The following is a 27838-nucleotide window of genomic DNA, read 5'->3' as shown; positions in this document are numbered from 1 at the left end:
AAAAAATTAAGGTCTTATATATATAATAAATGTTCATAAATGTACCAACCAAGCATGCACATAGATATGTGGACCACATGTCTGGAGCAGTGCAGGAAGACTGTCCCGAAACCATTTTGACTCCCAAACTGACCAAATGTTTTCTCCTCAAGGAGGGAGGGAGAGAGGGAACCTTCCCATTGTCTCAGGAATTGGGTAATCATCATCTCAAAGGAATGGGCATACTACCAAGAAAGGCAATCAGATAAGGAAGGCATTATCAGATAACCTGGCAGACAGGAAAAACGACATTCAAATTTCTGTTGTAGACTGCCTTTTCTGTGATGTAGGTATGATGTTTGTGGGGGGTGGTCTTGAGTTACACCCCTTCTGTGATGTATGTAATGATGTATGGAGGGGTGGTCTTGAGCTCCAGGGCAGGGAATTTAAAATGTCTATATAAGGGCAGGCACACCTTGGTTCTGGGTCCTCCTCCTTTCCTGCGTGTGAGGGGCGCATACTGTTGCAACAGTTAATAAAGATCAGGCTTACTAGCTGCTTTGCTTCTCAATATTCTCTGGTTGGCCTCTGTTATTTTCTCCGACCGATGTAGAAGCTACAAAGTACTCTATAAAGGGCTCTTGTATACCTCATAAGGGAATAAGGGCAGATTTTGTTTACAACACTGGGGACTGCTGGGATAGAAGGCAGGGGTCCAAGCAGAAAGTGAAGCCACAGACAGAGCCCACTCATTCCAGTTTTGTCTCCATCCTCCTCTTCCCTCCTGAAATCTGCAAGGGGCAACACTGAAACTAAGGAGGAAAGGGCTTGCTGATGGCAGATTGAAGTTGGTGGGGCAGTGGCCCCATTTCCCCACATGCGCCAACTTTTCTTTCATCGTGGAACCCATACCCAGGTAGTACAGCTGTGGTTCCCAGGTAGATATCCATCCACCTCTAGACAAGACCAGAGCCAGAGCTACCTTCAGGAGCAAACCATCAGTAAATCACACAAAGGAAGTCGAGTTAACTCTTTATTGTAAAGAAACAAGGTCTGCACAGGAGTGTCAGGCCTAATGAGCACACCAGCTCAACTCCGGTCGTTCTTGCCCCCCATGAAGCAGTTGCCGAGGCTGAAGGGAACACTTGCTAATGCTGAAGGTGCAGAATATAAATTACGGTAAGATAAACCAACACAGAGTGCTTTGGAAACTGTTCATAGCATTTCCGGACAATTTGTTTTTAGAATCTGTGTTCTAGTTGCGACGGTTTCAGTCCATAAAAGAAAAAAAATTATAACATAAGAGCTCGAGAAGAGCAGGATCAGGCCAACGGCCCATTGTGATTTCCTGAGCTCCTCATCTTGCTGGTTGCTCCTCACAAAATACAATACTTGCCAAGTTCTGCTCTATCCCAGGTATTAATCAGGATTGGTGTCTATTGTATGAGATGTAAAACCAAGGGCTTGACCTTAGTCAAGTATTTTGATTAAAGATCTGTCGAGTTTCTTGTAACAGTAGCCGGGTTAAGCTTTCTGGGATCAGTTCCAGAGCTGGTAATTTCACCCTGAATTTTCTATGAGAACTTGAAACTATTCTTCCTTGGGTGGGTGGTGTCTGTCTTTCTCTCTCTCTTCCCCAGCTTCTCAGATCTTACTCTTTTCGCATCTGCTTGCTTCAGGAAAGCCAGTAGGATGGGCTAAAAGCAGATTTCTACCATGAGCCAGAAGGAGCCCTATCTTGAGTGAGGGGATTAGATCGCTGGGTTGCTTAGATACCCAGTCATCATGAGGTACACGTGATCCAGGGGTATCCAACTTTTTGGGGGCCCATTTGGAATTTCCAGAAAGTTCTGTGGGTGCCCATCACAAAATGGCTGCCAAAGGGGAGTGGGGTATGGCGTAACACGAAATAGCTGCTAGGCAGGGTGGTATAAACCAAAATGGCTGCCACATCTGAAAGAGGAGAAAAAAGAGGGCCACAAAGCAGTATGGACATGCCTCACCCTACCAGCTACCCCATTTTGTCATTTTGCCATCTTGCTCACAGGGAAAAGATCTTGCACCTCACCTCTGTTCAGAACGCATGCCCACTCCTGGCATTAGATGAAAGGTGGACATTGTTAAATTGCTCGATGTAAGAGGAACAGAAAAAGAAGAGCAGGCTCTTATGTATTGTGGTCTTTGAGGGGGTATTTATTGAGCCCTTTCACCAATACCACAGGGGGGGGGCTGGCAGGGACCCCAATGCCACATGCCCCACAGTGGTGAGCCCTGTGACTCCCAAAATACAGCGTATACACCATACACTTAAAACGCATTCAGTGCACATTTAAAGCACCTGCCTTCCCCCAACCCCCTGAGAATCCTGGGAGCTGTAGTTTGTTACAGGTGCTGGGAACTGGAGCCCTGCGAGGTGGAAACTATGGTCCCCAAGATTCTTTGTGCTAAGTCATGCACTTTTAATGTGCTTTAAATTTAGGGTGTCGATCTGCCCAAAGCAAAAGAAAAATAGGGAAGCCTTGAAAGAAGAATGCGCATGTTTGGGGGAAAGGGATTAGAGGCAGATGAAATTCCTGTTTTCTTTCATATATAGATGTATAATTGGCAATGGGAGTGACAAAGAAGTCTAATGCATGTAAGCTTCGCTGTCCTTGAGAACGTCTCTGTAGCTGCAACCTCTCCCTTAAGGGGGATCAAGTGCCTTTTTGACTCTGGCAGAGAGAAACAGCAGAGGTAGCACTAACAAATTATCAGACCGCTGCTTCCTTAACAAAGCTGTTATACGAAAAATCTGGGGTTGGATTTTACAGCCCACCTCCCCATCAAGGGATTCAGGGTCCCCTAAGTCCATTGTAAGTCAGGGAAGGATGGATGGAGGCAACATCCAGTCAAAGCAAGGCAGATGACGACAACAACAACAAAAACTTATTTATGCCCCGCCCATCTGGCTGGGTTTCCCCGGCCACTCTGGGCGGGTTCCAACAACAGATTAAAAATACATTAAAACATCAGTCATTAAAAACTTCCCTAAACAACTTATTTTTTGTGTTGTAGCAGAGTCCCCTCCCCTCTTGCAAGGAGGTGAGGACCCAGAACAGAGAGTGCAAGAACTTAAAAAAACCCAAACAACTTCAGAAATTGCCCACCACCCAAAAGCATCCAACAGGTGTCACAGAAATAGGAGGTCTACAACAGAAATTTGAAAGTGTGGCTTGTCTCCTGTCTGTCAAGATACCTGATAATGCTCACTGACTGGTTTACCTCATGAGTAGGCAACCTAAGGCCCGGAGGCCAGATCCGGCCCAATCACCTTCTAAATCCGGCCCACGGACGGTCTGGGAATCAGTGTGTTTTTACATGAGTAAAATGTGTGCTTTTATTTAAAATGCATCTCTGGGTTATTTGTAGGGCATAGGAATTCATTCATTCCACCCCCCAAATATAGTCCGGTCCCCCACAAGGTCTGAGGGACAGTGGACCGGCCCCCTGCTGAAAAAGTTTGCTGACCCCTGCTTTACCTGGTCAGTGTGGGCCATTTTTAGTTCTTGACTCCAGTTCACAGGCCTACGCTATTCATACACAAAATATGCCCTTAAAACAAGATTTGTGGAAAGAACTATTGGGAAAGATTTCTTCCAAGATACGTTCACTCTACAGAGAAATATTTGTGGTTCTTAAGGATGAAGATGGCTTCAGGATTCTCTCCTGTACTCTTTCAGACATGTGGATTATATACTTACGGGTGTGTGTTTACTTTGCATGCTTATGAACATTCATTTTATTTATGACATCTTAGAATTCTTATGACAAAGCCAATAAAGAAACCTGTCCTAGTGAGCAATCCCTCTTGTCCCCAGTTTACAGATGAGAAACTGAGACTGCCTTTGCCAAGTCCATCCCTTCAAAAGTAGATTTCTCTTTTCAGTGGACAAAAGCCTTCTCTCCTGATATGCAGCCCATAACACAGTCACTACAACAGGGTTGGAGAACTACAACTCCCATCATCCCTGGCCACAGGCCATGAGGCTGGGGTTGATGGGAGTTGGAGTCCAACAGTGCCTGAAGAGCCACAGGTTCCTCACCCCACTGTATGGATGCTACAGACCCAGGATGGGCCACGGTTCCCCCATCACGAGGACCCACTTACCCACTTACTTTGGCAAAACAAGCCTTTGCCACCATGTAATCTGGGACGCGGGTGGCACTGTGGTTTAAACCACAGAGCCTAGGACTTGCCAATCAGAAGGTTGGCGGTTCGAACCCCCACGACGGGGTGAGCTCCCATTGCTCGGTCCCTGCTCCTGCTAACCTAGCATTTCGAAAGCACGTCAAAAGTGCCAGTAGATAAATAGGTATCGCTCTGGCGGGAAGGTAAACGGCGTTTCCATGCGCTGCTCTGGTTTGCCAGAAGCGGCTTAGTCATGCTGGCCACATGACCCGGAAGCTGTACGCCAGCTCCCTCGGCCAATAAAGTGAGATAAGCACCACAACCCCAGAGTCGTCCGTGACTGGACCTAATAGTCAGGGGTCCCTTTACCTTTTAATTTGGGAAATATTCCTAAAACTAATCTGTGAATTTGAGGCAGAGCCAAGATTTGAACTGAGAATCACAATCCTTGCCACCCCAACAACACCAGCTGATGACTTGTTCCACTTACCATCAGTACATTTAGCTGAAATATAGGTCAGTGTCGTTGAATTCATTGTTTAAAATACTCTGTGCCCCTGGAATGTGTTTTCGTTTGGATTGATTGCTTAGTGCCCGTAAATAAGTGGCTTTAGGGTGAGAGAAAATTTGGGCTAAGCGCAGGCGTCTGGGGAATTGCCTCTCTTTGCAGAGTCTGTGTCAGCACATTAAATATTCAGAAAACTGACGATGTACTAAACTTTTAAAGCTCAGGAGCCAAGCTTTTGGCTCCTCAGCACAATTATAATCCGAAAAGCAGCACCTTTAGTCTTTCTGTACAAAGATTGGGCTTCCCTCTTATTTATGTCCTGTTTGGTTGAGACCTAGTTGAGGATGCATTAAGGGGTCTTACAAACTGCTGCTATTTTCGGGTGGGATTCAAACATATGCCAGAAAATTCAGGCTGCACAATAAAAGCTGATTGGGAGGCCTTGACCAGCAAAGTCTCTTCCTCTAATATTGGACTGCTTGCTGTAAGAAAAGTGATGGGGAATTGCTATATGAAAAGTGGTACGCAGTGTGGCTTAACACTTGCATTGACACACCACAGGGAGGCTAGATCTGGATTTTCTTTTCTCTCCTTTTCTCATTTTTCCAATCGAAAGTTGAATTCTCCACAGTTCCCCATCAGTTTGCAAATTCGTATGAAGAACTCACGGAAATTCACCAGCATTTTAGCGTGAATTCCTCTCATTAGGCACATCCTTGTGTGCAATTTTGCCTAATATATACATTTTGGCAAAGCAATTACCTCTAAAATAATGCATCTGTCTTATCTTTGCTAACACCTGCATTTTGTGGGCATTGTGCCTGAGCAGATGCATTTTTGAACACGTTACTTGGCTGAATTGAAAAATTCAGAGAAGGGTTGCTGTGTTTCTGTTTTCGTATGGTTTCTTTGACATGCAATGCTATAGCTATAACACAATTGAGAGGACACTAATGTTTACGATCTCTGAATCTGATTAAGATGTTTTCCTATTGTTTTTATAGCCCATCTGAGAAATCTGAGAGAATGTTGATGGGATTTGGTGGGATATTAAAGCTTGTTTTCAAGCAGATAGTGTATAGTACTTTCCCCTTCCTCTGTCATTATCTTTCCACCATTTCCACATGCCGCTGAGCTATCACAACAACACTGATGATTCTGCTATCTTGGGCAAGTATCACGTTTTTCCCAGGTGCAAAAATACGATGCTTTTGAGTGTTGGGCAAATGTGATATCCCTGAATACAAGCATAAACTTGTCGGAAGAGGCATGGGCTGGAAAAACAAATGAAATTCCGGTGCTTGTCTGTGTAAAATTCTGCATTTGCGAAGGTAAAAATAAATAAATATACAGGTTGCCTGCTGCGGGGCTGGTTTAAGGTCCTGATTACGACCCTGATTTGGAAGATGTACCCTGTGGCTTTCAGAACCGTGAATTTTTGCACCTCCTTTTAAGGGTTGTAGGTGTGTTTGGTTTTTTAAAAAATTGTCAGAGCGAATGCCCTGCTGTTAAAGTGTGAAGGAGAAGAGGAGACTGAACATTATCTGACATATATTTAGCTGAAGCCGTGACCTCCCACTAATGGAAGCATACCGATGCTTCTGTTGGCTTCTGTGTTTTTCCTGCAGTCAAGCTGATCTCTGCAAACCTGCGTATCGAGCCCCAAAGCCCTCTTAATTTGTACCACTCATGGAGATGCCATCCGCAAGCAAGCGGGCAGTGAGGTGGGATGTAAAAGGCTTTTTATGTTCAGCAGCAAGACCTCAGGCGCTATTGATTGCGGAAAGGAAAGGTATCATCGCATCCCCCGCTGTTTATAATGTGGCTCATCAGACACCGAGTTAAGTGCTAGCGACACCCCGGCAGGCTTCACAAAGTCACATTGAGAGTCGCTTCATCATCGCAGTTGAGATTTTGTAGTCAGCCCTTCCTTCCTTCCTTCCTTCCTTCCTTCCTTCCTTCCTTCCTTCCTTCCGCCACCTCATTCCTCACTCGATTCAGATGGGTCCTTGTGTGCTCTTGTCGGCGCTTACAATGTAACTGCAGGGCAATCTCTGTGAAAAGGCCCATTTCTCAATATTCCGCCATGATATTTATGCATTTTGGAGGGTTGCCAACATTTCCGCTAGCCTCAGTAGCTGTGCCTTGAAGATCTTGGCTGGCTTACATTCGCTGGTGGTGCTTATCTGTCTGCTGGGGAAAGGTTTTGCTTGCAGATTAAGCAACCGCTGGAGCAGACCAGACCATTTGGGCAGTCAGTTGGCAACCCAAGAAATGCAGTTTATTTTTAAGGGCAACACTCTCCCCTCTCACTGTCACTATTTTGTGGGAGGAAATCAAGCACTTTCTGGAAATTTTGGTTAGTGCAATTAAAATCAATGAAAGGGCTCTGTCACACTAACACAACCAGTCCACTTTTTTGAAAAAATGAAGCACACAGACGTTATGTGGTTAGTAACTGTGACATTAACATAGGAGAGTGCTGGAGGTGAATTAGTTAAACAAGTTACCCAATCAGAACCCAGGGGGTGGAGTCAGAGGGACTATAAAACCAGCTCTGGGAGGGGCAAAAGGGGAGTTCGTTGGGAGTTGGGTGGTTGGTTGGAGTGGGAGTGAATTGGGATAGAGTCTGTGGGTAGGTTGAGTTAGGGTAGCGAAATAAGCTGAGTCAGGAACAGTTAGGGGCTAGGAAGACAAGTAAATATCTGAGAGATGGTTTAGTGAGGGAGAGCAGGTAGTAGAAGTTATAGGTCTGGATAGGCATGAATGTATTGACCAATACCGTTTATGAAACCACACACTTGTTAAACTGAAATAAATAAACAGTTTATGTTCCAATTTAAACCTGACTGGACTCAGTATTGTACCAGGTAGGGCCTGGGTGGTGGCAGCGAGAAATAAAGTGGTGGCACAGGGATCAATGTACGGTGAAACGTCCGGGGACCCTGTGTGATTGCCACAGTAACGTTATGGGGAAAATGCACTGGAATGTTTGGGGCAAATCAGGATGAATGCAGGATGTCACATAATCTCCTCACAAACAAAGCAGAACAAGTATTCAATAAAGACCAGGCATAGTCTAACCTCTGCATAGGCTTTGTGTGACCAAGTCAAGATGAATTCTCAATAAACTGGTCATCTAGAGCAGTGTTCCCCAACCTTGGGCCCCCAGCTGTTTTTGGACTACAATTCCCATCATCCTTGACCACTGGTCTTGCTAGCAAGGGATGATGGGAGTTGTAGTCCAAAAACAGCTGGAGGCCCAAGGTTGGGGAACACTGATCTAGAGAATCCCTAAATACTGCATTTGTTCCATCATGGAAGTCTAAGCTGTGTAACTGGAGTACCCAGGCCATCTTTCATCTAGGCAACGACCAGACCGGATCTGCTTAGCTTCAGTAAGCTTGCTAAATCGTGCCTTCAAACTATTCTCTGGGCTGTCATTGTATTCTAGTGTGACCCTGAAAACAAGGTGGGTCTATGCAAATAGGAACAGTCTTGATCTGTAACTAGTAAGGTGTCACAGAGTGAGCCAGTCAGTTAACCACACAGTTTGAACTTGGAGTTAACTCTTTATTAGCAAAAACAAACCTAGACAGCATCTTAAAAAGCAGAGACATCACCTTGCCAACAAAGGCCCGTATAGTTAAAGCTATGGTTTTCCCAGTAGTGATGTATGGAAGTGAGAGCTGGACCATAAAGAAGGCTGATCGGCGAAGAATTGATGCTTTTGAATTAAGGTGCTGGAGGAGACTCTTGAGAGTCCCATGGACTGCAAGAAGATCAGACCTATCCATTCTGAAGGATATCAGCCCTGAGTGCTCACTGGAAGGACAGATCCTGAAGCTGAGGCTCCAATACTTTGGCCACCTCATGAGAAGAGAAGACTCTCTGGAAAAGACCCTGATGTTGGGGAAGATGGAGGGCACGAGGAGAAGGGGACGACAGAGGACGAGATGGTTGCACAGTGTTCTTGAAGCTACCAGCATGAGTTTGACCAAGCTGCAGGAGGCAGTGGAAGACAGAAGTGCCTGGCGTGCTCTGTTCCATGGCGTCACGAAGAGTCGGACACGACTAAACGACTAAACAACAACAACAAGCAAAAACATGGCAACCCCATCTGGAACTGGTCACCTCCCAGAAGCTGTTCAACACCATCAGCCCCATCCAGTATGGCCAAGGGTCAGGGTTGATGGGAATGCCAACCAGTGACACCTGGAGGATGACAAGTTCTCCACCACTGATCTGGCCCAGTACTGCCTGTTCTGACTGGGCCATAGGAAGCTGTCTTACACTGAATCAGAAGATGGATCCATCTAGCGCAGTATTGTTCAGTGGTTCTTCAGGAATTCAGGCAGGATCCTCTTCCAAGCCCAGCTGGAGGTGTCGGAGACTCGACACAGAATGTGATCTACCTTTGAGCTATGACCCTTCCAGTAATATGATATGGCTGTGACTTTCCAGTAATATGATACGAGGCCTTTTATTTCATGTGCTACCTGATCTTTTTAGCTGGAGACACTAGGGACAGAACCTGTGACTACCGTTGAAAGATGGCCCCTTCTGATAAACTTACTTGTAAACTACTCTCTCTTTTTGTATGTAAGGCAGCTTATGTAAAACAATTCAAAACAGTGTTTGAAATGAGAATATTTATATGGCAGCCCTACAGAACACATGTTGAAACGTGGACCAGTTTAGAAAAGGAGCTGCATTCCAAAACAGCTCTCCAAATTAAGCTCCGTAAAACAAGGGGATAAATTAGGAAAAAAGCAGCCTGAAATATATATTTAAAAGTTTTAAATTCCATTTAAAGACATGCCATTTGCAATTGACAGCTCTCTCTCTCTCTCTCTCTCTCTCTCTCTCTCTCTCTCTCTCTCACACACACACACACCTTTTAAACTTAGATACTTTTGGTCCCCAAGTTCCGAAACCCAAAATTATGTTTTGATTTCCATTGTGTTTTCATCTGCACTAGCAATCCTTCACAAGAAATTCAACTGGCAATGGCACAAAGGGATGGAGTTGGAGGCACAGTTTTCAACAAGCCATTGTTGCTAACCTGGTGCTAGCCAGATGTTTTGAACTACAACTCCCATCAAGTTGTACTGGCTGGGGCCGATGGGAGTTGTGGTCCAAAACATCTCACATCTCACCATGCCAACAAAGGATTCTTTCGATTGTCGTTGTTTATGTTTACAGCTTTTGAGAACAATTCACCTCATTTGGTGCAATCTTCAAGGCAGAGACTCCTTCAGGGACCGCAATCTGTTTGGATGATGCTTCCTTGTTCCCGCTTCCACACATGATGAGCAAAATTGACATATCTCAAAACGGAGCACGGATGAAAGCCTTTCTGTTGGCTCCCAGGACGTGGGAGCACAGCTGGCTTTCTCTTGGCAGTATTAGTGCTGCTACGCTCAAAGTGATATAAAAGCAACAGGAGGGATGTGGTTATGATGAAGCACAGAGCAGTATCTTAGTGGGAGGAAAAGATAAGCCCCCCTGAAGAGACATGGGGAATAAGAAGCTGGAGACAGCTTCATCTTCAAAAGATTCCGACATCTTCAAAGGAGTCTTTTGCAGTTCTGGAGGACACGGCAGGACAGAAGGTGTTCCTTGTAAATTTCAGTCAGATGAGACATGGAGAGAAGAGATTATGGACCATCAAAAGCAGAGAGGGTCTTTGGGAACAGTCGGAGTTTAGTACTGTCACCTGCTAGTGTGGTGTAGCGGTTAAGAGCGGTAGACTTGTAATCTGGTGAACCGGGTTCGCGTCTCTGCCCCTCCACATGCAGCTGCTGGGTGACCTTGGGCCAGTCACACTTCTCTGAAGTCTCTCAGCTCCACTCACCTCACAGAGTGTTTGTTGTGGAGGAGGAAGGGAAAGGAGAATGTTAGCTGCTTTGAGAATCCTTAGGGTAGTGATAAAGCAGGATATCAAATCCAAACTCCTCCTCCTCCTCCTCTTCTTCTTCTTCTTCTTCTTCTTCTGCCAGTTGCTTGGGAAGTGCTGTGGAATGGGATGCTGGGAAAATGGGCCAGAATTGTGCTTCCAGGCACACATATTGCATTTGGAGGGTTACATTAGAGTGATAAAGGACACAAACTTGGGTTATGGTTTTTGCCCGAAACCTATAGTGTTCTAATCAATACAGTACACAATCAGAGTGGGAGGTCAAGGCACAGCAGGTATATTGTGTTGGAATCTTGAAAGCCCCCAATTTAGGACTCTTCGGTGAGGGACTCTTACCAGTGGAGATTTATCATGGCAAACCATGCAGCGAAAAAGCACATCAATTTATAGGTTGTTAAACCTTTAAGATGTGCCTTTCCAGCGGATTCAAAAGTGTACCTCTTTCCTAGCCTCTCCTTCTTGCTTATTCTCCAGCAGCTGCTATGAGCTGCCCGAGGAGCAGTGGCCATGGGGAGGCAACAGGATGAGGCCACCATCACCGTCGTTGCTCAGGACAAGCGCTGGCTCATCCTCCTCGAGCTGAGCAGCAGCACTGGCGGGAAAAAGGGAATTCTGGGATAAAATCAGAAGCTGGGGTGCCTTTTGTAATTCTGGGACTGTCCCTGAAAAACAGGACACTTGGAGGGTATGTAATTAGAAAAATATAGCCCGCCAACAGCAACACCTAGGAGAGTCTGAGCTATGTTTTAACAAGGAACAATAACAGATGCAATTGCTTGGTATTTACACTTTATTTATTTCTCTTCCCCCTCCCCCTGTTTCTCCTTTATGTTTTGCAGCATACCTGTGTTTCTTTGTGACTGCCCTGGGAGTGACAGCAGGGGCCCATCGCCTGTGGAGTCACAGATCTTACAAAGCCAAGCTACCATTGCGGATATTCCTGGCTATAGCAAATTCAATGGCCTTTCAGGTGAGCAACAGAGTGTTTGTTGTGGAGGAGGAAGGGAAAGGAGAATGTTAGCTGCTTTGAGAATCCTTAGGGTAGTGATAAAGTGGGATATCAAATCCCTCTAGCTCAGGGGTCTGCAACTTTTAAGACAAAAAGAGCCACTTGGACCGAAGGAAAAAAAACTGGGAGCCGCAAAACCATTGCAACATTTAAAACAGTGGGGAGTGTCGGGGCACACAATGCGCCTCCTCCCCTCGCTAGTATCTGCCCCAGAGCCACAGCAAAGGTGTAAAAGAGCCACATGCGGCTCCGGAGCCGCGGGTTGTTGACCCCTGCTCTAGCTACTGCCCATGCATGCCTACAATTTCATTTCTCCACTGATGACAGGCTGCTCAATGGGTGTAGATTCCTTTGCAACAGGAACTCCTCATTCATCCTCAAGATGAACAAAACTCTGCATGCAGACGCTTGTGTAATGGAAGCAAAGCGGTTGGTAATAGTAATAGTAATTTATTATTTGTACCCCGCCCATCTGGCTGGGTTTTCCCAGCCACTCTGGGCGGCTTCCAATGAAGATTAAGAATGCATTAAAATGTCACACATTTAAAACTTCCCTGAACAGGGCTGCCTTCAGATGTCTTCTAAATGTCAGGTAGTTGTTTATCTCTTTGATATCTGGTGGGAGGGTGTTCCACAGGGCGGGTGCCACTACCGAGAAGGCCCTCTGTCTGGTTCCCTGTAGCTTAGCTTCTCGCAGTGAGGGAACCGCCAGAAGGCCCTCGGCGCTGGACCTCAGTCCAGAACGATGGGGATGGAGACGCTCCTTTAGGTATACTGGGCTGAGGCCGTTTAGGGCTTTAAAGGTCAGCACCAACACCTTGAATTGTGCTTGGAAACATACTGGGAGCCAGTGCAGGTCTCTCAGGACCGCTGTTGTATGGTCTTGGTGGCTGCTCCCAGTCACCAGTCTAGCTGCTGCATTCTGGATTAGTTGTAGTTTCCGGGTCACCTTCAAAGGTAGCCCCACGTAGAGCGCATTGCAGTAGTCCAAGCGGGAGTTAACTAGAGCTAGGGTTGGTGCAATGCAGAGGGGATTTTATCACATCAGGCCAGTAATCCATCTAGTTCAACATGGTCTCAACTAACTGGCACTCCACTCTCCAGGTTTTCAGACAGGGATCTCTTCCTGCCCTACCTGGAGATGATGGGGACTGAACCTTCTTCATGCAAGACAGATGCTCTGTCCCTGAGCCACAGCCCTTCCCCATAACATACGCTCCAGCATTCTGCTGATAAAAATCAGGACATGGGCCTTGTGCCAGCTTTCCAAAGCCCGGGAAGCTTCTGCCCAGCTTAGGAAAGGAGGCACAATGCTCTGACAGGGAGCAAAAGCTGGGCAAGTGTTTTACGAGCTTTGGGAAGGAGGCAGGAGGGCTCCAGGATCTTGCCAGAGCCTCACGCCTCCTTCCCAAAGGTTGGGATGCTCTCCTTCACAATGTGTCAGACATTGGGGAATTGAATTGCCCCTGGTGGCAATAAATAAGCAGATCCAATGAAAGGAGCATTCTTACCCGATAAGTTCTTTAATGATCACAGTAAGAGACAAAGGAATGCATCTCTCTCTTTTAAAAATGGCGTTGCTCCCAGTAAAAGGTTTACCCCCTCCGTCCCCATTAAACTACGTCACTCCTATGTTGGGTAATCTGAGCTTGTTGCCATTGCCCTTTCTGTTCTTCACATTTTCCAAGCCCTTCTCATCTTGGGCGAAGGGGTGTGTGTGTCAGGAATGCTGTCCAAGGACACTGAATCTCCCCGCTCTCACTCTCTTCACGTTTCATCTTCTAGCTGTTCCTCGCCCAATATTTTCCCCTCTGGACTATGCCCCTCTGCAAACCACTGTTCTACATCAATACTATCCTCCTGCCCTTGGGAAGGTTCAGAAAAAGGGCAGGGCGGTTCCCACCATTCCTCCTCAGTCCAGTCCCTGACACAGTGCCACTGCAGGAGCTGCTTCCATGGCCCTTGTCCGCAGGCGGCATGAAATCAGGGCACCCCAGGAAAAAGGCAGAGCCTGGGCACCTTTTAATAAAAGTGTGGCTGTCCCAGTTAAATTGGGGCACTTGGAAGGTATGCCAAAGGGAAGGGGTTGTTTGAAATGGAGCGATGATGGAGGGGCCCTGCACTTACCACATTTCTCCTGAAAATCACTCTTACCCACCAATTTCATTACATTTTTTTATTTCACTTTTAATTTGTATACTGCCTCTCTGAATTGCTATACACAAGGCAGTTTACAAACTGAAGAAACAATAAAGGTTGCACACCTTATAGCAATCTGATCTAATACAAAAATGTAATAATAAACAAAGCTTTAAAATAAGCAACTTGTATCAGATAAAGCAATGTTCAACAATCCATTAGAATATAATAGCACTGTTATACCTCGGATCCTGAACGCCTTGCGAGTCGAACGTTTTGGCTCCTGAACACTGCAAAACCCGGAAGTGAGCGTTCCTGTTTGCGAACGTTCTTGGGGACCCGAATGTCCGACGCGGGTTCCACAACTTTCGATTGGCTGCAGAAGCTTCCTGCAGCCAATAGGAAGCCGTGCTTTGGTTTCCAAATGTTTTGGAACTCGAACAGACTTCCGGAACGAGTTCCATTAGACTTCCGAGGTATAACTGTACACAATAAAATTAAATGCCAGCAAATAATAATTAAACAGAAGTTCACTCTTAAACAATTACAATACATAATTTCTAAACTATACAGTGGTACCTCGGGTTAAGAACTTAATTCGTTCCGGAGGTCTGTTCTTAACCTGAAACTGTTCTTAACCTGAGGTACCACTTTAGCTAATGGGGCCTCCTGCTGCTGCCGCCGCACAATTTTTGTTCTCATCCTGAAGCAAAGTTCTTAACCCGAGGTACTATTTCTGGGTTAGCGGAGTCTGTAACCTGAAGTGTCTGTAACCTGAAGTGTCTGTAACCCGAGGTACCACTGTAATCAGTAAAAATAGCCCCTCGCTCTCTACCTAAAAGGAATGGCTGAACTGGGTGGGGGGAAAGCGAGCCACTCTGTCTGATATCATTTGACACAAACAGTTGTTGTTTTTTCCTGCTACGGGAAAACTGTGCTTGTGTTTGAAACTATGTGCCTGTGATGCCAAACTCAAATCGCTTAAACCCTCCTGCTGTCCCCCATGCAGAACGATATTTTCGAATGGGCCCGAGACCACCGAGTCCACCACAAGTTCTCAGAGACGGATGCCGACCCCCACAATGCCCAGCGCGGCTTTTTCTTCGCCCACATTGGCTGGCTCTTTGTCCGGAAGCATCGAGATGTCATAGAGAAAGGAAGGAAGCTGGACTTCAGTGACCTGCTGGATGACCCTGTTGTCATGTTTCAAAGAAAGTGAGTGAGACGGGAGGACAGGGGGAAAGACCTTAGCAAGAGGAGAAGACAGAGGGTTGTATCCATGACTAATCCTACTCAGAATACAGTCATACCTTGGATCCCAAACGACTTTGTACTCAGACATTTTGGCTCTCGAACTCTGCAAACCCAGAAGTGAGTGTTCCTGTTTGTGAACATTCTTTGGAACCCAAATGTCTGACTGGGCTTCCATGGCTTCTGATTGGCTGCAGGAGCTTCCTGCAGCCAATCAGAAGCCGTGCCTTGGTTTTCGATTGTTTTGGAAGTTGAATGGACTTACGGAACGGATTCCGTTCGACTTCCAAGGTATGACTGTACACACATTGACGTTAACAGACATTGCAAAATTTAGTTCATTCAGAAGAAGAATCTTTATTTGCATCAGCCACTAGCCATAGTAGTAAAATAAAATAAAATGTACTGAAGATAGTGGTAAAAACTTAACTATATAAAATACAGTTGGGGGGGGTTACATCAATAATCAAATAACAGATCTTATTCTAATTGCCCCCGCTAAAAACCTTGCAGTTTTTGCTGTCCCCTGATCATCTTTCTCTGCTAAAAGAAAGGACACGGTAGCAATGGCTGAGCGACCCGGCATGGACAATAATAGAGGGGTAATAACCTCAAATCTTTATAAAGAGTGCAAGCCAGAAGTACATGAGCCACTGACTCAATACTGCCATCTCCACAGGGACATAACCGTTTTTTCCAGTGGAATTTATTGAAATCGACCCTCAAGTACAGCCGAGGACAGTATATTCAATCTTGCGAAAGTGAAAGCGCATCTGTATTTTGGAATTGTTAAATTTTGCAAATAGGGTGCCAAAGTGTCAAAATGATGAGGTGGAAAGGAATCATAGCATGGACAAAATTTCCTTATTTTGGCCAGATTATTCTGTCGCTTGATATCATATAGGCTCTGTTGAATTAAATCATTTGCTTTACTGAAGCCTAGTGTTAATAACTGTGGTGGTGATAAACCAGAAAAGTAAAGCTTTTGGTTGACAATTTTAGTCCAAGCGCTCTCATGACAAATCTTGAGATACTAGGGGTAGTAGACCAGTAGATCAGTTCATTAATTTTAGCAGGTCAATGAGTAGGGCTGCCATATGTCCAGAATTTCCCAAAAATAGTGTCCCAAAAAGGCTCAACGGAATTTCATTTTTTGAAATATGGCAACCGTATCTATGAGTGAAACTTAGTTAGCCATAACCCAGACACTGAAACTGTTCAATGTTGTTTCTGGTTAAGTTTTACTCAGATTAACCCACTGAAATAATGTCTGTTGATTTCAGTGGGTCTACGTCAAGTAGGCCTATAGCATTGGCAACAACCCTTAGCATTTAACAGCCTTGACGAAACCAATACAACCACCTCTGCTTCGCTAAGGGCTTGTACAGTTGCACAGATTATTATTTTTGTCAGAAATGCAGATCTGCAAGGGCAAGGAATTATGTGACCTGAGCCTGCAAATGTGATTTGTGTGATGATTATGATGCGCTGCTGACTTTCCTGTGGGTTTTACATGGAGCATTTGGCTGGCGAGCTAACAGCCCAACCCTAACTTCAAGAGATGGGGCATGCCAGACTAGGATGCACAAATCTTTCAGGATAAGGGTTGGAGGTCACCAGTAGAGCATCTGCTTTGCATACAGAATGTCCCAGGGTTCAATTCTCAACATCTCCAGGTGGATCTGGAAATCTCCCTTGTCTGAAACCCCGTAGAGCCACTGCAAGTCTCTGTAAACAGTAGTTCCCAAATATGGGGAGGGACAGACAAAAATGCATTCTTCAGTACAGCAGTTTCTTCCAGTAAGGAAGACAATAGCACAATAAAATTCACAACAGTAACAATTTTATATGGCAAACGACCCTGTGGTCTGCAGATGAAGGGTGGTGCATAAATTTAAATGAGAAATGAAAATTTGTTGCACATTTATTCAAAATTCAGTTTTTGTTGTTGTTTAGTCATTTAGTCGTGCCCGACTCTTCATGACCCCATGGACCAGAGTACGCCAGGCCCTCCTGTCTTCCACTGCCTCCCGCAGTTTGGTCAAACTCATGCTGGTAGCTTCGAGAACACTGTCCAACCATCTTGTCCTCTGTCGTCCCCTTCTCCTTGTGCCCTCCATCTTTGCCAACATCAGGGTCTTTTCCAGGGAGTCTTCTCTTCTCATGAGGTGACCAAAGTTATTGGAGCCTCAGCTTCAGGATCTATCCTTCCAGTGAAAGGACAGATCTAGAAAGGCTTAAAGAAATTCATTGGGGAGTTGGGCACTTGTGAGCCTTTCTGCTGCAGAATTACTTTTCCTTTCCTTTTTCTTTTTGGCAATGCACTCTAAGCATTTGCATTAATGAGGAAGGAATCTGCCCTCATTGACACTAATTCTGGCAAATGACAATCACTCCACGTGATGTTGCTCTGCACAAATCTGCAGAAATTCTGGGACTGCAACAAAGCCTATTTCAAATGGCTGCGTGCAGCAAACAGCATTTTGGAGAGACACAAAGGTTCTGCGGTTGTTTGGGTTGCAGGGAGTGGGGTCAGTGGGAGGAACACGCGTGGGAAGTGAAGTTTGATGTTGGACATCTCCTAATACAGCCTTTGCCGACCAACCTGCTGTCTGGCACTGATGGGAGATGAGTGCATGCTGATGGGATTTGTAGTCCAAGATTTATGGCTAAGGTTCTATATGGGTTTAGCTGTCATGGACTGGTTGGACACAGAGGAATGGTGGGAGGAACCAGATGGGGGAACCACCAAGGGATTCAACAGCATTAGGCGCCATACGAAAACGTTTCTCTTTAACTAGTCCTTTGGCTGGTTAACATTCTAGGTAAAGGTAAAGGGGACCCCTGACCATTAGGTCCAGTTGTGGCCGACTCTGGGGTTGCGGCGCTCATCTCGCTTTATTGGCCGAGGGAGCCGGCATACAGCTTCCGGGACATGTGGCCAGCATGACTAAGCCGCTTCTGGTGAACCAGAGCAGCGCACGGAAATGCCGTTTACCTTCCCACCGGAGTGGTACCTATTTATCTACTTGTAATTTGCCATGTTTTCGAACTGCTAGGTTGGTAGGAGCAGGGACCGAGCAACGGGAGCTCACCCCGTCACAGGGATTTGAACCGCCGACCTTCTGATCGGCAAGTCCTAGGCTCTGTGGTTTAACCCACAGCGCCACCCGCGTCCCTGGTTAACATTCTATGTCATTTTAAATGCGTTTGTGGGGGTTCTAGGTTTGTTTTTGTTCTTGTTTTTATGATGTATTTTGTGATCTCAGTTTGTATTTTTATGTTGTGAAGCACCTTGTGATCTTTGGATGAACGGCGGTATACAAATTCAATAAATAATAATGGTCATAATAATAGTCATCACTGAAGCAAATGAATGGATGTGAAGTGGGTATTAAAAGTGAGAACGTCATGAATCCAACTGGGCAAACCACTGCAAACTCTCCAGAGAACTTGGCTGATGGGTAGAATATAAACATTTTCCTGCCCACTTCACCCCTGGAATTTATAAACTTCAGTGGTTTTTATGCAGGAGGGTAGGAATCGAAACAGCAATTGGAATCAGAATCTGGATATTGGTTGCCATATAGAACCATAGAATTGTAGAGCTGGGTGGGATTCCAAGGATTTTCTGGGCCAACCCCCTGCAATGCAGGAATAATAATAATAAAAAAAATTTGACAGCCTTTCCCAGGATTTTCATGCAGGTTTCTCTTGAGACAAAAAGTAAGTTTGTCTCCCATTATTTGGCTTTACACTAAATGTATACTGCAGTCTATGGTTTACTAATTTGGCTTCTGTTACCTTCTGTTCTCACTTGTCTGACTTGGCCTTCAGCAGCGTAGACCTTTTCCCCTCGTGCGATGCAGCCATAGACCTGTCACTGCTTTCCTTTCTCCGCAGGCACTATAAGGCTTCGGTCGTGCTGATGTGTTTCGTCATTCCTACTATTGTGCCTTGGTACTTCTGGGGGGAGAGCTTGTGGAATTCGTACTTCCTTGCTTCAGTTCTGCGTTACACCATCTCTCTCAATGTTTCTTGGCTGGTCAATAGCGCTGCTCACATGTATGGCAATCGGCCATACAACAAGAACATCAATCCTCGGCAGAACCCCTTTGTCACCATAGGAGCTATTGGTGAGTATCAAAAACAGTCTCCAGAGGCATTTGGAACAGGGATGGGGAACCTGTAGCCCTCCAGATGTTGCGGGACTCCATCAGCCCCAGGAAGCATTCCTAGTGGTCAGGGATGGTGGGAATTGTCCTCCAACAACATCTAGAAAGCCACAGGTTCCTCACCCCTGATTTGTAATGATGGCATTTGGTTTGCTTTCTTCCAAACTTCTCTAGAAGTTACTGTTAAGTTGATTAAGCAACTATATGAACACCTTACTTCATGGTGAACTTGTTTCCTTCTCCCAAGACAGTTTTTTGGGTGGTGTTGTTTGAGGGCCTTCAGAGATTCAGGTTCCAGACCTGACTGTTTTTGCAACATTTCATGGCTTACTGGCAATCGCAAAGGCAATGGGGAGCTCTGTCCCCATTAGTACTGGCTCCACAACCATTTCAGGAGGTGGATGAAATACAGCTGCCTTCAAAGGTTACCCTAAAGGTTACCTGACTGGGTTACTGCAGTGCCAAACCATTGCACGATACCACTATCTAATGCTAGATTTAGAGACTCAGCTATTAATCTAGCATTAGATCGTAGTATCATGCATTGGTTTAGCACTGCAGTAATCCAGCCAGCCGGTAGAGCCCTATCTTAACCAGACTGGCAGTCTGCAGTCTCCACGCTTAGAGACAGTTGGATGGCACCTTGCGCACCTCCTTCTGGCAACTCCTGCAGCCAAACATATTGCTCTGCTTTCCTTTGGACCACATCTGTGAGTCTCGTCATCTGGGCATCCCAGGTCTTCCAGAAACACTGCCCAGGCTTGCACCCCAGAGAGGTCACTTTGGTACCACTAACGCAGCAAAAACAATATATGAGGCAGGAGCAAGAGTTATTGTGATTCTCCAGCAGTTTGGCTTCACCCCCAGAAGCGGACTCCATTGTCCTTCAATACAGACGGATGCCAGCAAATGCAGATGCACCCTGGTGCCCGTTATGCCCCTTAATTTATTCTTGCAGTGCTACTGGACTCAATAGCACCAGCAGTCCTCCCAATGGCTCATTCAGCTGCACATTCTCTCGAGCCAGATATGCCACCACCAGCCAACGAATGCCCTTGCTGGCGTTTATGTAGGCCAGGCACTACATTAAGAGAATGAAAGGACATAAATAAAAAATGCAAAATGGCAGCATCCAGAAGCCACTGGGGATGCGACGCTGCCTTCGTGCACATTCTGTCTCGGATCTCAAGGTCACAGATGCAACGGGAAGGTCACTGGAATTAACGGCTTGTGACCATGAAAGGCAACAAAGATCCTTGGCGCCTTAAAAGACGATTGCGGCATAAGCTTTCATTTCACTTGGACTGAAATAAAGACTCACGGTGGTTGTATTGGTCTCTTTCCACCCCACAATAGAATAAAAAGCAAAGGAAGGAGGCAGCAGAGGGAAGCGAATGCGACTGCTGCTGTTGATCTTCCCGTCTTGGGAATGATTTATAAGGAGAATGGATCAATGAAACTCCTCTGCTGCATGACCCAAGAGTGATTCAGGACAGAGCTAGTTTTGGAGTGAGGGTCCAGACCTGCTGACAGGCTGGGTCTCAACTGAAGAGCTGAAAAGTGAGGTGGGTCCAATTTGGATCTGGGGAAGAAGAAGAAGAAGAGGAGGAGGAATTTGGATTTGATATCCTGCTTTATCACTACCCGAAGGAGTCTCAAAGCGGCTAACATTCTCCTTTCCCTTCCTCCCCCACAACAAACACTCTGTGAGGTGAGTGGGGCTGAGAGACTTCAGAGAAGTGTGACTGGCCCAAGGTCACCCAGCAGCTGCATGTGGAGGAGCGGAGACGCGAACCTGGTTCACCAGATTACGAGTCCACCGCTCTTAACCACTACACCACACTGGCTGAAGGTGGATGTAGCTTTCAGGGGGCAAGGAATGGTTAGGAGAAGAGTTAAGCCCTCTTTTCTTGCCCACCACTTCTTTTCTTCAAATAAAGGTCCCCTTTGTCCATCCCACCCTCTTCCTGCTTTACAGGTGATCTAGGTCTCCACTCATCCGAGTTTTGTCTCACTGCCTTTCTGGCAGCACCCAGTTTTGCTACTGCCCCCAAGACAGCTCAAATTGTTTTGAAATGCCAGGTACCGCTTCTAATAATAATTCTACCCTTGCTCTCAATTACCGATCACGTCTCATACTTCCCCCCTTTGTCTGAGTTCATTCAGCCCTCTTGGCAGACGCTGATAAAAACAGCAATTAGCTGTCTGTTCATTTAAGCCGGATACGGTGCTATTATCTTCTTTTCCCTTCTATCCTCAGTCCATAAAAAGACATCGCTCTTATAAGGTCAGTCCAGAATAAGAAATTACTCGCTTACAATTTGATGGTGGCTGAGGTTGGCCGATCTGGCATTTGTCACCGAAAATTGGATGGATGAGCTGGGTGGGCCACGTGGTGTGACCTAGTTTTGTCCCTCAGGTATGGCATCAACACAGGCTGGAGTTGTCATGGGGCAGGTGAGACATAGGCAGAGTGTCAGGGACCAGGCAGAGGAAGAGGAATTTTGGAGACCACCTCCCCATCCTGACCCTTCCAGGGAGGAGGAAGAGGAAAACGGTATAGATTTACAACAGTGGTTTGTGGGCGGTCACAGCTCAGAGGCTGTGCTCAGAAACGTACTGGGAGCCAGTATAGATCCTTCAGGACCAGTGTTATTTGGTCCTGGTGGCTGCTCCCATTCACCAGTCTAGCTGCCACATTCTGGATTAGTTGTAGTTTCCAAGTCATCTTCAAAGGTAGCCCCACATAGAGCACATTGCAGTAGTCTAAGCAAGAGATAACCAGACCATGTACCACTCTGGAGAGACAGTGTGCAGGCAGGTAGGGTCTCAGCTGGCATACCAGGTGGAGCTGGGTCTGACTTAGCACATCACTGAGCTATGGCAAGACATAACCTCAACCTGGTTTTTACAACAGGGTGTTGGGAGAGGTTTCTGTTGGCTTGCTGTCCTGGACCAAACATTTCCTAGTGGAGTTCAGTTTGACAATAGCAGTTCCCCCCCTACAGGGATGGAGGACCCATTACAATGGTCTGCTCCCAGAGGCTTATGGAATTCAAGGGATTCCTGAATGTCCCAAGGACTTTTCAGTTGGTACGTTGACTCCCTGGTCTCACTGCGAAATGGTGAGATGGAAAAGGTCACCAGCATAATCACTCCTGATTTCCCTCTCTCGTGTGGCAGATCCCAGATGGCCCCCTGGTTCTCAGGGGACCTCTGGGGAATGATGCAGACGAGACAACAGCAAAAGTGCAAAAGATTCAAGTTTTGTGAAGAAGACAACCAATCACAGGTGAGAGGACACTGAAGACGGCAAATAAAGCTTACTTCTCCACCACCTCTGCCAAAGCAGTGCTTTTCCAATAGGTTGTGGTGAATGGGCTATTAAAAGCTACATTTTGGAACCCTTCTGTTGTAGGGCACTTTGAAGGTTTTCCTGCTGAACTTAATACCGTGCTAATATTGTTCTGGAATAGGCATCCAAAGCACTTTTGAGTCGGTTGGTTTGGGATCAGTTTCAGCTGTTGCAGCCAAGCTGGTGCCACACATGAGGCTGAGAGGGGAGTCTTGCTGTCTGGGCAGCTCAGGACCTCAAGACACACTGCCCAGGCTGGTACCCTGGGGAGATCACTTCCGTGCTGCCAACAAAGCAGTTTGAGTTCACCCCTGGAGGCAGACTCCATTGTCTCTCGAATCAGATGGATGCCAACAAACCCAACAATGTGAACAAGAGGAAGATATTCATCCTACTGTGTGTAGACTTGGCCCTTAACCATCATGGCTTGTAAGAGTTACCTGGGGATGGGGGACCCACTAGGTGGGTCCAGGATGTAGTAGATACTGCATTTTAAGATGGAGTAGTTCCTTTCTAATTATTATGAAACCAGCGATGTCTACGTACTATTTTCAAAATGTTGAAAAAGCATGGAAGTTTCTGCAATGAACTGTTTTCTAGCACACATTAAAGGTCCTCTCTTATTTTGCTTCTGATCATTGGGATTACCATCCACTTCTTTTTCTTCTCTACCTTTTGACCCCACTCTCTGTCCCTTCTGGGTTCTGTTTTCCAGGCGAAGGCTTCCACAATTACCACCACACCTTTCCGTTTGATTATTCAGCTAGCGAGCTTGGCTTGAACTTCAACCCAACCACGTGGTTCATTGACTTCATGTTTTGGTTGGGCTTGGTCACCGAGAGGAAGCAGGCTCCGAGGGAGATGATCCAAGCTTGCAAAGAGAGGGCTGGAGATGGCAGTTTTTGAGAAACAAAATATGTCTCTGAACATTGATGCTGCTGTATGTGTTGTTTGTATGTTTCTTCATTGGAGTGGAGGGTCTCCTTACCCCCAATCTTCCCCTTAGGATGGAAGTAGTATTTTTCATTGATCATAGGCCAAATTAAAATCCTGGGTTAATTCCATCCTACTTTAATGCAGTGGTTTTTAAACTTCCTATTGTAAGGCAACACTTTACACATGAACACATCATCTTCCAAGAAAGTCCTGAATGCTGTAGAGGATTCCAGGGCAAGCAGACTTTCAGACCTTGATTTGCAAATTTAGCTTGTTTCCTGCATTTCAAGTGCACCAGCTACGAATGCAGCTGTTTATGTACCCAAAACAGCACCTCCCTTGCAAAAGAAGGAGGTCAATTTGGAGGAATCCTGAGGTCTGCAGCATTTTCTTTAAGGGAGAAGCTTCCCCATACAGCCCGGTGGCGACTGAGCACGCTCAATGGCCTTGGAATGCCTTCTGAGTGACGGAGCATATAAATTGGGGTGAGAAATGGAATGGAGTGGCTGGAATCCACACTGCAACGTTATTGTCTAGGTTCCACAAGCCCAAGTATCAATGTGCATCTGATTTACTGAACAGATCAGTTTCTTACATAAACTCTAAAACTGGCCAGCAGACATGATTGAAGGTGGTTGCCAATACATATTCATATTTTACAGGCAACGAAGAGATAAGCTATTAGCGCAAGGCCAGACACAGCAGAATCCCTTGCACTCTTAAGCATAAAGTCTCTTTGGTTGGGGACCATCAAAGCTCCAAGATGCACAACTTGCTGGTGGAGCTTTGCACGGAATTGTTTTAGTTGTCGCTATTTGTCGAATGACTGGGAGTCAGAAATCCTTGGATATGTTATTGCATATCACTCAGAGATCTAAGCAGTAGATCTTCACTTAAGTATGCTTTCAGCTGAAACAAGTCTCTGGCCTTCTGAGCCTCCACGTTGCTCTTTGTAGTTTGAAAAGGTGCCCAAATATGACCACATCCATTAGTGGCTGGTCCAGTGGGTCAGAGCTGCACAGCTGCCCTCAGGTCACAGATGATGCTACAGCTTACCTGGACAAGGGTGGGGTGAAGTGAGATTGAGGGTGATGCTAACACTCCCCTGTAGCTGTACATTGCAGCAGAAGATCAGTACTGGTAAGTAGACTTTCTTTGTCCTCATCTTCACTATCCATTCAAAGCAGTATTGTACTACTTTTAATACCTGTGGCTTCTCCCAAGAATCCTGGGCAGCTCCTGTTCTCCTCCCAGAGCTCCAGGAATCAGTCCCTCATCCAAGGGAACTCTGGCAATTGTAGCTCTGAGAGCAGAATAGGGGTCCCCTAACAACAGTGGGTGGGTGGCACTGTGGTCTAAACCACAGAGCCTAGGGCTTGCTGATCAGAAGGTCGGCGGTTCGAATCCCTGCAACAGGGTGAGCTCCCATTGTTCGGTCCCTGCTCCTGCCAACCTAGCAGTTCAAAAGCATCTGAAAGTGGAAGTAGATAAATAGGTACTACTCTGGCGGGAAGGTAAACAGCGTTTCTGTGCGCTGCTCTGGTTTGCCAGAAGTGGCTTAGTCATGCTGGCCACATGACTCAGAAGCTGTACGCCGGTTCCCTTGGTCAGTAAAGCGAGATGTGCACCGCAACCCCAGAGTCGTCTGCAACTGGGCTGAATGGTCAGGGGTCCCTTTACCTTTAGCAACACTCAGCACCCTCATTAAACAACATTTCCCAGGGTTCTTTCAGGGGAAGCCACACCTGTTCAAAGCATTATGATATGGTTTTAAATGTAGAGTGAAGAAGGGGCCTCTGAATATAGCTTGTCCACCGATGTTGGCCTTCACATTGAAGAACCCTTGATAGATCCCAGAGGGTCTTCAAGGTTCCCCAGCAGAACACAGTTTGAAAACTACTGCTTTAGTGGAATTAAATCATGGATGGATATAGCCTAAATTCTTAGCTGTCTTAAGTATGGTGTTTCGGAAAGTTACATATTATTTAATATTATAGTTAAATGTAGTAGATCTTTTGACTTGACTGAGTCCTCATGACTACGCCCAATAAATATGGCTGCAGATTGTAATCTCTAGTGGAATGAAGGAACTAGTTGCTCTTTAAAAGCATAGTTTGCGCAAGTGAATTGTTTTATTTGAAGTAATTCTGTCAACATTTTTTTCTTTTCTAGCGTTTCTTGTTGGCACGGGGGCTTAAAGGCACATGCGGGACTTGCCCACTGAGGAAGGCTTTCCCAATCAATTTTGAAAAGGGATAGATAGCTCCGTGTGTGCAAAGAAATGTGTATGTGAAATCAAAATGGAGGGATATTTCCGTTGATTCACATGTTTAAAGCAAACTGACTCAATCTGCAACCCCCTCAAATGTAAACCGTATTGGTTCAAATATAAGCTGTCCCCAAATATGGGCCAAACCCCTAAAATGAGATTACTTAAATCATGGGTTGTGTATGTGTTAGACTGGGCTTCTGGTTCACACTCAGGTTTTATGCAAGTCAGATTTAGCTGAAAAGTGTGGCCTGTATTCAGACCAATATAGCATACAGATCAGAGCATAATTAGCCTTCAGATTTCACACTTTTCTGAATAATGCAGTACAATTGTCAGCTAAAAAACAATACCAAAATGCATTTTAAAAATGCATTTTCTTCGAGTTCAGTTTATTTGGTCTACAAACCATAAGCATCAAATGCAGTATAGGTTTATCAAGACTACTATAGCAAAACACAGCAACAAAACACGCAAACAGTGCCTTTTAAAATAAGAGTATAACAAAATCCATTTTTAGAAATCCATAAACAATCTGGGAGATCTAGACCAGTCGACTCAATCAAATGCAATTTGGCTCAATTAAACACATTTTAAAAGATGTATATTAACATAAAATACATATTAAAATACATATTTTTGTGATAAAATGGGCATTTGAGTATGTATTTAAATATGGATTTCTACATGGAAAAAATGCAGCTAAATGAGAAAATTAAATGGGAAGAGGGGAAAAATCAAATTCAGGCACCAATTCTTAAACAGTTATAATGACCAGCTGGCATAGTTCAGGGTTAGGAGGTGCCTGGGAGAGCTGGTGTTTTAGCAAAGCTGGTGGAATGAGCCCCACTTCCTAGCTCTCCTACTGAGGAAGTCCAATGGAATGGCTACCCCAGGTGACAGTTGAGGGAAAGGAGGCCTATCATGAATAGGTAAACCTGTTCACAGTGGTAATGCAGATTTCTGGAGTCCTGTGTACTGTATCAAATAAGAAAGGAGAAGGACTGGATGCACAGTCAACTCAATCATATAAAGAAAGGGATGTTAAACATTATATCAACATTTCCTCGCTCCTTTGTGGAAAATTCCAAATTCCTCAGAGACATATCACCTGACTAGTTGTCACCATTTGTATTCCTCGCATCCGGAGATACACTATGGTGGTTCATGCTTGTTTCTCCATATAAAGGAGAACTGGGGGGAAATGAATGAAACCAATTTATATAAAATCGGGATATGTGTGCCCACATTCAAGGTGTGGAGAGAAGAGGCTACACACACAGAAGCATGCCTCACAGGGTATTTTGACCCCAGGTTCTCTGAGCATCTGGAGATGTTTGCTAAGGAAGTGAGCCCCACTTGAAGAACAAAATAGTCTCTGATTTGCTCCAAGTTCTATAACGCTGAAGACATGGTCGCCAATGTTCTGGTAGGGAGAGAGTTTTCCTCAACTGCTGATCTCTCACATGGGAAGCCATTGTAGCGTCCTCCAGATGTTCTTGAACTACAGCTCCCATGAGTCCTAACCACAATGGGCAACTTTCAGGAATAGTGGGAGCTGTAGTCTAATGACATCCGGAGGTCGCCATGTTGGTTCTGCTTCAGGATATTGGGTTGGGCAAGCTGGGAAGAAGAAAATGGGTGGCCTTCTCGTCTCTCTGGTCGCTGTGGGTATCATCATTTCCTCTTGACCACACTTAAACTTCTGCTTTTCCTTCCCTGCTTTCTGTCTAACATATAGGAGTTCGCAGTGTGGACAAAGGTGCAGCGTGATCTGTAATGACAAGCACCTGGCACACACAAAAGGATTTCTAAACAGTTCTGAAGCTGAGGAGTGAAAAATTGTCATTATTCAAAGAAACAAAGGAATTGCCCTTTGTGGCAAGACAAATGCTCCTCTGCTTTTATTTTTTTACTTCTTCTTCTTTTGGCTTTGTTTCGTTGTTGAATATGCAGTTAATTTATTGAAGAGCAGGTTACTTGTATTAACATCGATATGCTTTATGGGCCAAAAAAGTAAAATCGGTATGTTTAAATGATTAATTCTGTTGTCACACATGCATTGTCATTTGTAAATGTGTACAGCTAAATGACGTCTTAAAACCAAATAAAGCTTCATTTTAAATGTT

General features: G+C 45.4%; 1 protein-coding gene across 1 annotated transcript in view; it reads left to right on the top strand.

Moving 5' to 3' along the window:
* The window catches only part of SCD5 (stearoyl-CoA desaturase 5), a 45644-nt gene extending 17806 nt beyond the window's left edge, over positions 1 to 27838 (top strand). Inside the window, exons 2-5 of the mRNA XM_083458971.1 lie at positions 11415 to 11545; positions 14733 to 14938; positions 18878 to 19110; positions 23220 to 27838. Coding sequence (XP_083315097.1) covers positions 11415 to 11545; positions 14733 to 14938; positions 18878 to 19110; positions 23220 to 23410 — 761 coding nt within the window. The 3' untranslated portion in view covers positions 23411 to 27838. The remainder of the gene's footprint in view (positions 1 to 11414; positions 11546 to 14732; positions 14939 to 18877; positions 19111 to 23219) is intronic.

Source organism: Podarcis liolepis (assembly GCF_965112155.1).
Source record: "Podarcis liolepis genome assembly, chromosome: 9".
Taxonomy (NCBI): domain Eukaryota; kingdom Metazoa; phylum Chordata; class Lepidosauria; order Squamata; family Lacertidae; genus Podarcis; species Podarcis liolepis.
Note: the sequence above shows the minus strand (reverse complement) of the source record. Positions and strands in the feature narration are given on the sequence as shown.